At 33.6% G+C, this 13,266-nt stretch overlaps 1 protein-coding gene across 2 annotated transcripts in view; it reads left to right on the top strand.

The window, feature by feature from the left end:
* Positions 1–13,266, top strand: part of SGCZ (sarcoglycan zeta) — a 424,586-nt gene that overhangs the window by 384,543 nt on the left and 26,777 nt on the right. For both annotated transcript variants that reach the window (XM_027636059.1, XM_027636060.1), the window contains one exon: positions 11,284–11,356. In XM_027636059.1, the coding sequence (XP_027491860.1) occupies positions 11,284–11,356 (73 nt within the window). The remainder of the gene's footprint in view (positions 1–11,283; positions 11,357–13,266) is intronic.

Here is a 13,266-nt window from a genome sequence, read left to right as displayed (position 1 = left end):
ACAATGCTTCTTCTCCATCCTTGCCAGCCCACCTAAACTGGAACTTGTAGCATGGAGCTTGAAATCAGTGTAAGGTTTACCTTTTAATTGTATAGGAGCAAGAATGAGCCCTATATTATTAAACTAAATTAATGCTTAAATTCACTAAAGTTATTTAAAATTAGTTATGAATTATTAGACTTTAAATATACATTTTTCTCACACATGGTTTGTCATTCTAGGTGCCGTATTGATTTGAGCACTTTTACATTTTTTGGGGCTACTAAGGCCCTTCCTTAGTGTTTGAATTTGGAAGACCAATAGCTAAGCATTATGGCAATAAAATTACAAAACGTTTAATATTCTTGAACTTTGGTCCTGTGAGTTGTAACACTGAAGCTAAGACACACAATGAGGAACTTTGCAAAACTCGGGTAATAAATAGCTCAGGATCTTGGACCGTGTCTGAGATCTTATTGAGTCACTTGGTTTTCCTTCTGCACTAATTACCATCCCCATTTATTAATTTATAAATAATTTAGCAAGGAGGTCTTCATATTTTGTATTTAAATTTATTTTTTCACTTTCTTTATATGCTTTCAATTAATTTATTTTCACTAACATAGAGTTTATGCTTGACACAGTTCTAGAAATCATTCTCATTCTTTTATTGACTGTCATTTCTTTTATTATTTTTTCCTGAAGTGCTAAATCTTTTTTTTTCACTTTATTATTTAAAACTGTAAAATTGTACATAAGACAATGTGCATTTAATATTATATATTTTAATTTGAGTGATCTCCTGTCAGGTCTTATTAACTATTTTTGTTTTACTCAAACAGTAAACCAAAAACTGTTTTTGTTTTACTCGAACAGGTGCAGAGTTTCGAGATATTTCATGCCAAATGTAGTAGATCAGTGATATTCTAGGAATATAGACTCTTTAGTTCCTATTTAAATAAGTGTTGTCAGTGTCATGTATACTGGTCCAAGCTGTATGCTTTGATGAGGTGGGCATTCCTAGGTATGACATTGAGCAAAGTTAGTGCAAACTGCACTGTTTTGAAACAGAGAGCAACACTGCAAAACACTGTAATTTCACAAGATTAATTCATAAAATGGCATTAGAACTGTATGAACAGAAGAACACACCACAATTGTAGCTCATTTGGATCATATTTTGGCAAACTAGAATATCTGTGGTTAACCACAGTGACATTCTAAAATAACCTTGTACATCGACCTTTTCATCTTACTGGAGAGAAAATGAAAAAATTAGGGTTTGGCCATAAAAAGTGACCATTCTATTGTCCTTTATTTCCTTCTGTGTGCAGTTCCTCTCTGCATAATGTATTTCTCATATGTCAATTTAGAGATTAATTGCTTTTGGGATGTATTATCAACTTCACTTTTAAGTAAAATTCTGTGCAGTGAGGGGAAGATGAGAAACCTGCATAAATAAGCACACTTCACTACAAGTAGGGATAGGATGAATAAGCTCCGGAAGGTAAAGCAACCAGACACCTCTCCTTTCATAAATCATCATACTGTGGTTGGTAGCCCGCACCAAGACCTACACATCGATGCATTCATAGATAAACTGAACTGAATATGCATAGCATAAATTCTACTGGTTTGATATATGAAGAACACTCGTATTGATCCTGTTAATACTAATATCAGTAATGGATATAGTGGGATATATTTATCTTCCTCTTCCCAATTAGAAAGCATTAGAATTCAGTTTTATGCTAACTGTTCCTCAGCACATATCTTAGTTTTCATTGCAACTATTAGATAACAGGTTTGTAAAACATTTGAAACTTATTTTGTGAGCTGTCTAGAGAAATGCTGCTAGAGAATAGATCTAAGTACACAAATACACATGCACACATGCACAGTCGTGCACACACAAATGCCTTCCAGTTCCTCCAGGCAGCCTTACCACTTTACAAATGCCAAAATGTCATTTAGTTCAAGTAGAGACTTTTCCCTTAAGTCATCATCATTCTAAACCAATCTGATACATAAAATGTGAAAGAAATGACAGTGAGCACTATAGGTTACACCACTTACAGTGTTAAGAGTGTGGTTTTGTGTCCTTTTTCTACATCACTGTTTGCAAAGCAAATGTGTTATGTTGGTCAGAGGTCTGGATGCAGCAACACAAATTTTTAAAAGTACTTGAATATCATGCTAAGACACAAGATGGTTCCAAGTTCAGCAAAGCAAAATACTAGCATCAGCCAAATGCTAGGTTCACTTGAAAAATTTCTGTCCCAGTTTATGGTTGAAAGCATGAAGTGGAATTGGTAGTTGCATCTGAAAGTCTTTCCTCATTAAACATCAAAGGGAGATAGCTTTTTAAAAAAAATTTATATTCATACCAAGCAAACCAATTTTATTTTTTTTGCTATTTTTGTCTTAGCAGCATTACCAAACAATGGACTACTTTTTAAATATGTTTTTACACTCTCAGTGTGGAACAGAGAAAATGCAATAGATAAAGCATACTGTGAAGAAAGAGTATCTATCAACAAGTTTGTTTCATGTTTTGGCTCTCAGAACTGTTTTCAGGCTTTTTATAGTTACATTTTTTTCTTCTCACTGTCATTCTTGATGTTGCCTTCTTGGTTTATATTTAGGGTGAAAGGAAAAGAGCAATTAGAGTCTCTGAAGTTGAAGTTTTAATGAAAATACTCTCTTTTTTCTTTTCTCCTTGACAGGAAAATCTAACAGTAATTCAAAACAATTTCATGTTGGCAAAACATTGACGTAAAAAATTATTATAGATATTGAAAGGAACTTTTAATACAAAACAGGGGAAGGAACAGAGGGAGTATCCTGTTGCAAAAAACAGAACATATTACTTACAGTGATAAGATGCCTAGAGGCCAGAGGGAGACTAAAGGACAAGAAAGACTAAATCTAAAAGAAATATATTCCTTTGGAAGGTTTAACAATAAAAAAATAAAGGTCTTTCCCAGTCACATTCTTTTCAGTGAAAGCTAAAAAGCTGGAGTGGTAAGCATCATGACAGTTTATTAACAGGATAATATGGAGAAATACTTCTTTAAGTTCATCTGAAGGAAAGGCAAAATAAGAAAGATTTTTTTTTTTTTTGTCTCTTAACCTGTCTCTAAAATTAGTAAGGGCTTTTGTTGCTAGTTGGATAAAGGATATATATTCTTTCTGTTTTAACTTAAAAATGATAAATCAAAATAACTGATTCACGATGACAGTCAAATTGTATGACATTCTGTTCCCTAGGCATGACTGTCCTGAATTCAGTTTTCTGTTCTTAAAATACCTGAACATAATGTACTTTAAGAGGATGTAAATAACAGATATCTCTGGCAGCTGACTACACCAAATTTTCATGCAGCAATAAAGCCTGCTTCGCTAATTTTAGCCAGATGTGCCTTGGTATGCAGTGGAAAAATGCTTAAATCTTAGAAGTCTGAATTTATGATAGGTATGTGAAAGGTGAATTTATGATAGTTGTATTGCAGCAGTGACAAGAGTGTGATTTTTGAGTCTCTCCTGACTCACGAACAGTAAAAGAGCAAAGACTAGACGAGGGTTGTGTTGCAAAACTCACAGCAGAGCTGGGCTGTTGCAAGATTTGCCAGGTAATCTGAATTGTGGTCATAGTCTGAGGCCTGGATACTGCTCCTTGGTGACACAGAAGGGAGTATTGAGACTGACACTGATAAATTACTCTGTGACCAGCTCAGTCCCATCTTGAAAATGGAGTGGTGGATCTAGCCCTAAATTACTGCCATAATCCCTCTTCCCGCAGCATCTGCAAGGTGTGTGGCAACTCTCCTGTGGTTCTTGCCTGAAAAAACATCTGAGGCTTTAGCAAAAGATGTGTATTTCAGCCAATGTTCACATCTTGCAGTATGATTTAGTATCTTGTCCCCTCCTGCAGAAAATGCTGTCTTTCCTGTGATTGATACAGATCACGCATAGGCACATGTTTACTATCATGACCATTGATGGTTTACAGTCACTGCAGTTAATTGGTTTGAAATACATCTGCTTCCATTTTATTGCTGAATGAAAAGGTTTGCTTCATGGCTATGCAGTCTTGAAGATGAGAATATTATGTGACAAAATTATTGTTGCACATTCACTCTCTATTTCACAGCTGCAGAATTTCCATTTAAAGCTGCAGTAAAGACTTACCTGATGGCAAGTTTGAGTGTGCTGTAGTCATCTGAGTAATTTACTTCTAGAGAGAAAAACAGAACATTAAAAGAGCAGGAACACAAAGACAGTCATAATAGGTTATAATCATTAGTAGTAATATCAACTTTTTAGCAACCTTTTGAGGAACTGATATTATAGCTTCATTTTGCTTCTCATATCTGAAAAAAAATAGACTTTTAACAATTAGAGATGCTAACATTTTTGTTTAAGTTTGGTCTAATAGGCACAAAAATACATTATATCCACATATCTCTGTTTTAGCATTGTAGAAATATGTGGGAGGATACTTTCCAGATTTTCATTTTTGCTTTAATATTAAAGTATTTGGAAGCATTTGTAGTCCTTTAAAACACGTACTATGTACTTACATATGGTGGACTCCTACAGGGTGCACAAATGCACTTATTTAAATATTTGATTATAATTTATCAGTGGCATGTAAATTCCAATACAGTAAAAATGCTATAGCAGAGCTATTTAAAAAATCTGGATAACAGTCCTGCTGCTTTGTGGCCTCCTTTGCATAAGTAAAACAATTTCCTAAATTGTAGTAATGCAGCAGTAATTATCACATAACAATTTTTCAGTATGCTGCAGTAATGACAAAGTAGAGAACAGAAATAAATGCACATTTCCATATGGCATAGAGAACTGGCCACTAAAACCTATATAAGGTACCCTATGAAGCAGTTTCAATGCGAAGGGGAAATTAGGTGACTTCTGATATGGTTAAAGTGAGATTCCCAAACAAGATTTTACCAATTTAGATAAAATTCAAATCATCAGTTGCTGATCAGATGGTGAAGGCAAAATCTTCAATGTGCTTGGTTTCTGTGCATTGTTGCTCTAGTCTCAGTCCGTTATCAGCAGTTAACTAACCTCTAGAGATGCCACTTTCTCTATTTTGACTATAGATAAAATGTAACTAATCTGTGCTCCTAACATAGCCAACAAATGAAATGTCTAGACTTAATGGCAAAATTCCTGGTAAATTCCTCTGAGCTTTTGACTTTTCAAAATCAAACTATTTATTTATAGATTATTTTAACTGAAGGGTAAATGCCCTTTGTTTTATAAAAAATTAGTAATTCAGGGTTCTTTAGAGCTTTTTGAAGCAAATGCATTCCAGCCTGTACCTGAAATAGTGTGGCCAGTAGGACCAGGGCAGTGATCGCCCCCCTGTACTCAGCACTAGTGAGGCTGCACTTTGAGTACTGTGACCAGTTCTGGGCCCCTCACTGCAAGAAGTTGAGGTGCTGAAACGAGTCCAGAGAAGGGCAACAAAGCTGGTGAAGGGTCTAGAGAGTATGCCATAGGGGGAGCATCTGAGGGAGCTGGGGTTTTTTAGGCTGGCAAAAAGGAGGCCCAGGGGACACCATATCACTCTCTACAACTACCTGAAGGGAAGTTGTAGCCAGGTAGGGATTGGTCTCTTCTCACAGCCCTCTATTGACAGGGCAAGTGGGAATGGCCTCAAGCTGTACCAGGGGACATTCAGGATGGACATCAGGAACAATTTCTTCACTGAAAGTGTGGTCAAGCATTGGAATGGGCTGCCCAGAGAAGTCACGATCCCTGGAAATGTTAAAGAAACAATTGGATGTGGCACTTAGTGCTATGGTTTAGTTGATAAGGTGGTGATCATTCAGAGGTTGGACTCGATGATCTTGGAAGTCTTTTCCAATCTTAATGATTCTATGGTTCTATGAAACTGGGTATACATCCCTGACTAGGTTTTACGGGTTGGCAGCAGTACTATAGAGTTCTGAAAACTGTAGAGTTTTCAGGGGTGAGAAACAATTTTCTCATTCTCTCATTTTTTACTTGGAATATACAAGTTTATATCTCATTATTTTACATTCCAGGTAAGTCCCTTGGTTATGAAGCTATTGACTATTGTTTGATAGACCTTTCATTCATTGATTCATTCATTTTTCATCAAGGAAACAACAATTCTGCTTTGAAATATATTAACTATTCATTAGAGCATAAGCCTGAGTGTTCCAAATTCTAGGGTTATCTACTACAACAAAGTGAAAATGTAATCTTTTGATTTATTAAATATGAAATAATCCCATTAAAATTCCATCTTGTGAATGTAGACAGGAACAGTTTTAGTTCAGTGCTCCACTATGGTAAACACAGAATAATTTACACCATTTTAAGAAAAATGCAGATTCAGACTATTATATACATATATCTAGGAAAAGATGATGAATTTGGAGGGGTTAATTTAGAAATTATTTACTGTGAAATCTAAATGTAAGCTTTAAGTCTATTCATGTATCTAGCTACTGAAACTTCAAGGAGACTGTATCAATTCAAGCAGAAAATGGTTGTATTTAATTGTTTTTATTGTCATGTGTATCTCCATCTGTCATACATAACAGGGGAAAAAAGTAAAAGATTTTACAAAAATTATTATTTTTTAAAACTTAATTTCTGTAAACCCCTTATATATATTTCAATTTTGTTCATGTTTTGAGGAAATATTCAGTTTTAAAGTGACTTCTCAGCAGTTAAATTTACATTTATTGACTTTTTTCACCCCAGAAATAGCATTTAGAATAGCCATTTAAAATAGCCATTTCCGATTCTTAATTGAATTACGTTACTGCCATGCTCAGTCCAAATTTTATTCAAATAGATTCATTTTTTCAGAAAAGTAAACCAACTGGTAGCCAAACATAGACTTTGGACATGAACCCTCAAACAACTATATGGATGAGAAACTGAATACGTAGGCATAATCCAGTTTCATTTGCATTGCAAAACGAGGTATCTTAGCTGCCCACCATTAGGAAGCAATGTCTCAAATGTTTGTACTCAATAAGTTAGGATGATATTTAAGCAATTTTGCAAGTATTTCCTGGAGCTGCAATTTGCTTTGATCAAAATTTAGCACAATTGAAAATGTTGAATTTTAATTTATTAGGGAACTTGTTCTTATTATCTAAATGAATGGCTTAGTAGAAGTCTTGCTTTAGTAAGATTACCATACAGAAAATATGCATCAAACATTAGTCATATTCAAGGACCTTGAGTAATGAATCCAAGTAATTAATTTTATAATTTACTTTTTAATAACAGCTTACCTCAGAAGATTTCAATGCTTGTGCTTTAGTTTATAAGTAAAAAACTTTATCTGTCAGGCTATACTACAACTTCCTACCTGTAATATGCATCCAATATGGCCACATCAGTTTCATGTCTGAAACCTTCACTGTTTAACGTTAGTCACTTTTGCTGCTGAGGTACTCTAAGATTTGAAATGCCAGCAATCATGTCAACCATGTTTTCGAAAAATAACTCATTTTCATTTTAGTTATGTACACCTCCACAACAATAATCCAGTTGAATCATACTTTTTAATACAAGTACCTTGCTACATTTCAAGCCATTTATAAAATTGGAAGTCTTGAAGAACTGCACAACCAATTTGCAGGCCAGAAGGTGCACTCTGATTCATCCCAAAATTAATGTTAATAACTGGGCTTTCATAAAAGAACAAACAAATAGTTTATGTGGTCTTTTTATGATCATTGGTCTTTTTGTGATCATTTGCATAGTTGAATATTTCTGGGTTTTTTCCAGTTTGGCAGTGATTAGCTCTTCCAAGGTCTTCGTGACAAACAACAACTGCCTAAACTCACAAAAGCCCTTTTAAATTTTAGCTATGTAAACATGGTAAAAGAACTAAGAATTTTACTTTGTTATTGGAATTAAATTTTTAGAACAAAAAGTCTCTGGTTTTAAGGTCTCTTCAGTGGTAAAACAATCTTGATTAATTACTCCTTTTTCTCTGAAACCTGTGGATGCTTTACCTTAATAATTATTTTGAAACAAGTAAAATTGCAAGCATCAAAAATAATAAATATTTTACAAACTCTTCTTAAAATCTCTAACTCACAGGATAAATTGGCATTGCAATCTAGTAGTTGCATAGTCTTAGACACTTGATGTTTTTGAAAAATCTAGTGAAAGATCAAGGCAGTAAGGTTCAGCTGCACCTGTGACACTGTAATTCCATCTGGTTTGTACACATCAAAATGGTACACAATTCCATTTTCAGTACACCTGATTTGCTTTCAAGAACAATGAAAAGGAGTGAGATAATGGTAATATATGGGTCATTTTCCACAGGAAAATAATTCATTCTCAGCTTGTCAACTCTTCAACCAACATTCTTTTCACAAAAAGAAAAAAACAACTCAGGTGGCAGTCTTTTCATCCTAGTGGGTTATTAAGCCTCTAAAAGGTATCATTTTGTTATGTAATCTCACTACCCATAAACTATGAAAGGAGTTTTTGCTGATTAAAAAAACGACAAAATTTCCTCAACATGCACATACATAAACAAATATAATCCAGAACCAAATGCCAACGTTGTTCCATTGGTTTTATGAATCTTTTCATTTCCCAAAGGCTGTATTTCAGGAACCAGTAAACTGAGCAGAAATTAGTAGCTTGCACTTCTCTCTCTCAATTCTGAATATTCAGTTTCAGCAGGAACATGTGACTGGTTTTGCTTGTAGTGAAATGGTCATTTTGATTTGCTCTATGTCAAAAAAGAGTAATTTTAAAGGTCTGGTGTTCATGAATCAGCTATGCATAAAGAGGTTTCTCTATAAATACAGAACTGAACTTTTGGCCTTTTTACCTGATTCAGGCTATTTACCGAGTTTTCTCTAGCAACCTCTATAACAACTGATATTCTTTGATCAGTGGTTTGCCTGCACAGATGCTTCTTTCTTCGTGAAGTCTTGATTCATTCTTTTCCAATGGAAGCTGGAGGTGTAATTTTATTCAGTTACACTTACAGTTTTGATTTCACATCCTTTGCACCTACTCCATTCTCTTGCTATTTTATTTCCTCTAAAAGATTCACTTTTTACAGTTGTCTACTCCAACTCATGTTCCTTTGAATTCACTTCCCTAACTACTTCCTTTTGAGCTATACTTGAAAGAGCTTGAAGGTTCAAGTCTTTTCTTTTTATTCCTTATTTTGTATGTTTCATTTCTCGCTAGAATTTCACTCATCTCAAAGTAGGTCTTGGTTATAATTCTGTAAGTCAGGGAATACAGTTAATAGAATCCTCTCTTATTTGTGTAAAAAATAAGTATTTTAACATTGTAAATTATTAAATACCTGAAGTATATTTCTTTCATTAAAAAAAAATCTTGCTACTCCCTTTGAATCTGAATTTATATTGTTATGTTTATCATTCATTAAAAGGTATGTTCATAGTACCATTTCTTAACAGTACAGAACTACATAATCTAACTTCCCATCAAAGTACTACAGAGTTGCATATAGTAAATTGAAAAAAGAATATTATAGTTGAAAATATTCTTGAAGCCATTTTTTTTAAGGATAAAGCATTTGCCACAAGGACTGTTGTACTTTCGCTTTTGAGGCTATATGAGATGAAAAAATATATTAAGGATTGCATCTTCAAATATCACAAGGAGCACATTTGGTTTGGTTTTAGGTTTAACTATATTTTATTTAATTATATCAGTTTATCTGTAATTTTACGTGCCTGGATTTCCAGTCTGCTTGGACAAACTTGGTCTTTCTTTCCAAATTTATATTTTCTTCAGAGAGAATTGCCTTCTCATCTTTTAAACAAATGCTGCTGACAGTGAGGAAATGCTAAAGCTCATTTAGAACAAGCTGTCATTTAACTTTTGTTATCTGTTTTTTCCGAATATTATCTTTGATTCTTCTGGTTGATTTAATGTCTGACTCATACTACAGTGATGTTTTGTGAATCTTTGCTTTGATAATGCTCTTTCAAACGTTACAGACATGGTCTTCTCATAAGTAAAGACTGGCAACTCTGGATTCTGCTCAGTTATTTACATCTTCATATCCCACTGTCATCTTCAAAAATATAAAAAGACCTTGGCCTTGAAAGCATTTAATTTTACTGATGAAAAAGATGAATGGAATCTGGAAGCACACTCTGATTTTGGATGTTCAGCTCCCATAGAGTTTCATTATGGATGAGGTTGAGCTTTATTTTGAGTGACACAAGGTCTGGCTATATAGACATGCTATTCCTGCCTCTTAAAGGCGGAAGAATTGCAAGTCAATCTCAGATTTAAAAAACTGATTCTGCACAGCACCTCTGAATACTTTTACGAAAAAATAGATGCTGGTTTCTTCCTTCCTATGGTTCTCCATAACACTCAGCAAAGTTTCATTATAGATAGTGGATTTTGTTTGTTTCTTTGTGAGATCTTCAAAGGAAGACCTGTAATAAAATTGTTTCCAGTGTTCTTTGCCAAGATAAGGTTATAGATTTCTGGCGATAAAAAACTAGGAATGTGATTCATTACTCTCAGAAATCTTCTCTTCCTCTCTTGGATACTCCATACTAATAGACCATTCTACAATGAAGATTTTTTTCTGGTTTGGTTTTTTTGGTTGGTTGGTTAGTTAGGTTTTTTTCTTTTAATGAAGGTGGAATTTAGAAAATTATTAACAGTTTAAAGTTCACTCAGATTTGTTTTTGGCTTCTTGCTCAGGCAAAAACAGTATTAACACTGTAAAATGGTATTATCAATTCAACATTTATAACCTCATTCTGCTTTCGAATCCTGGTAAGATCAAAGATCAGTTAGCTAAATATTATTAGTGAACTGCAAAAATATCTAAATAATTATCTTCATTGACAGCCAAATTTCTGAAAAAAAACCCCAAAACACCAAACTTGTGAAATATTTAAATACTTAAATAATTGAAAATACTTTATGCTGTTTAAATATTGTAGTAATTATAGTAGTGCTTCTGTTGTGTTGAGCACTTCTTACACAGCTGCTGTGAGATACTGTAGATATATTTTCAGATTTACTCAGAATTCAAGGCTCCGAACACAAGAAAGCTTCTGTTGTTGAAATATGACATGAAGTTGGTCCAGATTTTGATATAGAAATGAAAACATAAATATGAAGAAACATTTATAATCATTAATAAAGGATTTGTTCAGATATTTGTCCTAAAAGTGTCAATTTGTGGTCATATATTTCAATGTGTCTTTATTTTCCAAAGTAATTGTACTGTGTTTTATTTATGTATTTTAGGCACAGAAGGGGCAGTGTTTGGGCACTCTGTGGAGACACCTCATATCAGAGCAGAACCTTCCCAAGACCTCAAGTAGGTGTTCAAAAAGTTGTTTTAAAATCAAATATTCTCAAAAATAATTAAGTTTGGATTAAAAGCAGAATATCTGTATATTAATATATACTGCTATTTAATGACTCATACATATCCAAAACACTGGTAGACTCTAGTTTGTTCTAACTAGTCAAAAAACCCACACAAAATCCTATCACACAAAATGTAAAATACATTACTTTTTATATATGACTTTATATATAGTCATAGCAGAATCCTAGAGAAGTATATTTTACCTAGAGACTGGAATATTCAGGCATTTTTAAGGTCAAACATGAAAAGTACTGTTCCATAGCATCAGACCCAGAGTTTGATTTTTTATGAGCTGTTACAGAATATATAAGCCAAGTTAAACTCTCCCCAATTTTCCATCAAGTAGTGTGTCTGGGTGGTTGGGTTTTTTTGAATACTACAAATACAGTTAACAATGGAGGCTACATTTGTAAATGTAAAAAATACAAAGTTTTCTGGACATAGTCGCTAAAGTGGAGAAATAAGTAAATTATAAAAGATCAAGTTAAAAACTTACTGTAAAAACAGTTGTAGACCGAGAAAGAGAAAACTTAGAAAAGTTTATAGTGAAAACTTTTTTTTGAAGTGCATATGTGCACTGGTAAATACTAATCTGTGATTTATATGTATGAGAATATGTGACAATCACAGAAAATCAAAGATCCTTCCTTAATTAATTAATTGCTATAGAAAAGCATGGTTAAATGCTCTTACCTACATTTGCAAAAGCATTTAGGATGTTGCAAAAATCATTTGCAGGAAGCTGCCCCTGTGGACAAGTTTGACTGTTGTACATGGAGTATATGAAGTAAATTATTGTGTTTGATTATTTACACTAAAAATTTTAAAGTAATGTATAGCTTTGGGGTCTTCCAGAGGATTCTACTCACTAGATTTTTATCTTAAAAAATTCTGTCCCCTTGCAAGATTCCTGTCAGTGCTTTGTGGAAAGTAATTGTAAAGGCATTTATTAGTGATAACCACCAAGGTGATATGGTCTCTAATCAGAAGGAGTTCAGCAGAAATCAAAGTGAAAACATAACAAGCTTTTCTTTTTTCAGAGTACCAAAACTTTGGGTAAGAGACTGGAGCTTTTTCCACTCGAAAGAACATGGAGATACTGCTTTATATACTTTTTTCTAATTATTAAATAATATTAACAGACCAAAAATGTATGATAAAACAGATAACCTTGTGTCTTCAGGTTTAATTTAAGGAGGGATAAAATCACCTCATGTTGGTTCTGAAATTTACACATGCAGCATTCACCCTTCCAGTCTTTTGTCTTTATTCATTGCCATGATTTCCACTGTTGCTTAATGTTTTCAACTCCACCATTCCTTCAGCTTATTTTTCCAAAATAGACTTAAATTAGTAAGCATTTTCTGTTCAACTTTCTGCCCTCTCATTAACAATTAATGTAACCCAAACTTTTTGTTAAAAAAATTGATGAAACAGGAACCCTTGCTGTTTGGTCAAGCAATGTTAGCTAATGTGTAAGTGATTTTATTCTTAATATATTCAGTCCCTATTGTGTTCTGCAAGTTTTTGTACTTATGTGCTCCTATACATTAGCTGGGATTCAGTGATATTCTTTTTGAAATCTTCCAAGTCAATTTAGTAATTTTAAAATGATGACAATTAACATTAGAACAGTGGTTTCTTGGCTACTGGCACAAATCTTTGTAGCAGGTATAATCTGCAGAACCTTTTTAACCTTTTATCTTGAAAGAACTATAAATAATTACAGGTTTGTGCTGTTTTCTGGTAGCAAAATACAGTTAGACACTCAGATCATATATTATTTTCAAAATTCCAGTTGCCATCTGCCCTTTAGTCTTATTTCAAATGGTTAAACCCAAACCCATTGTTCTTTT

This window comes from Corapipo altera, unplaced genomic scaffold (assembly GCF_003945725.1).
Source record: "Corapipo altera isolate COAL_440 unplaced genomic scaffold, ASM394572v1 22b, whole genome shotgun sequence".
NCBI lineage: Eukaryota > Metazoa > Chordata > Aves > Passeriformes > Pipridae > Corapipo > Corapipo altera.
The sequence above is the reverse complement of the archived record's forward strand: the minus strand, read 5'-3'. Positions and strand labels throughout refer to the sequence as shown.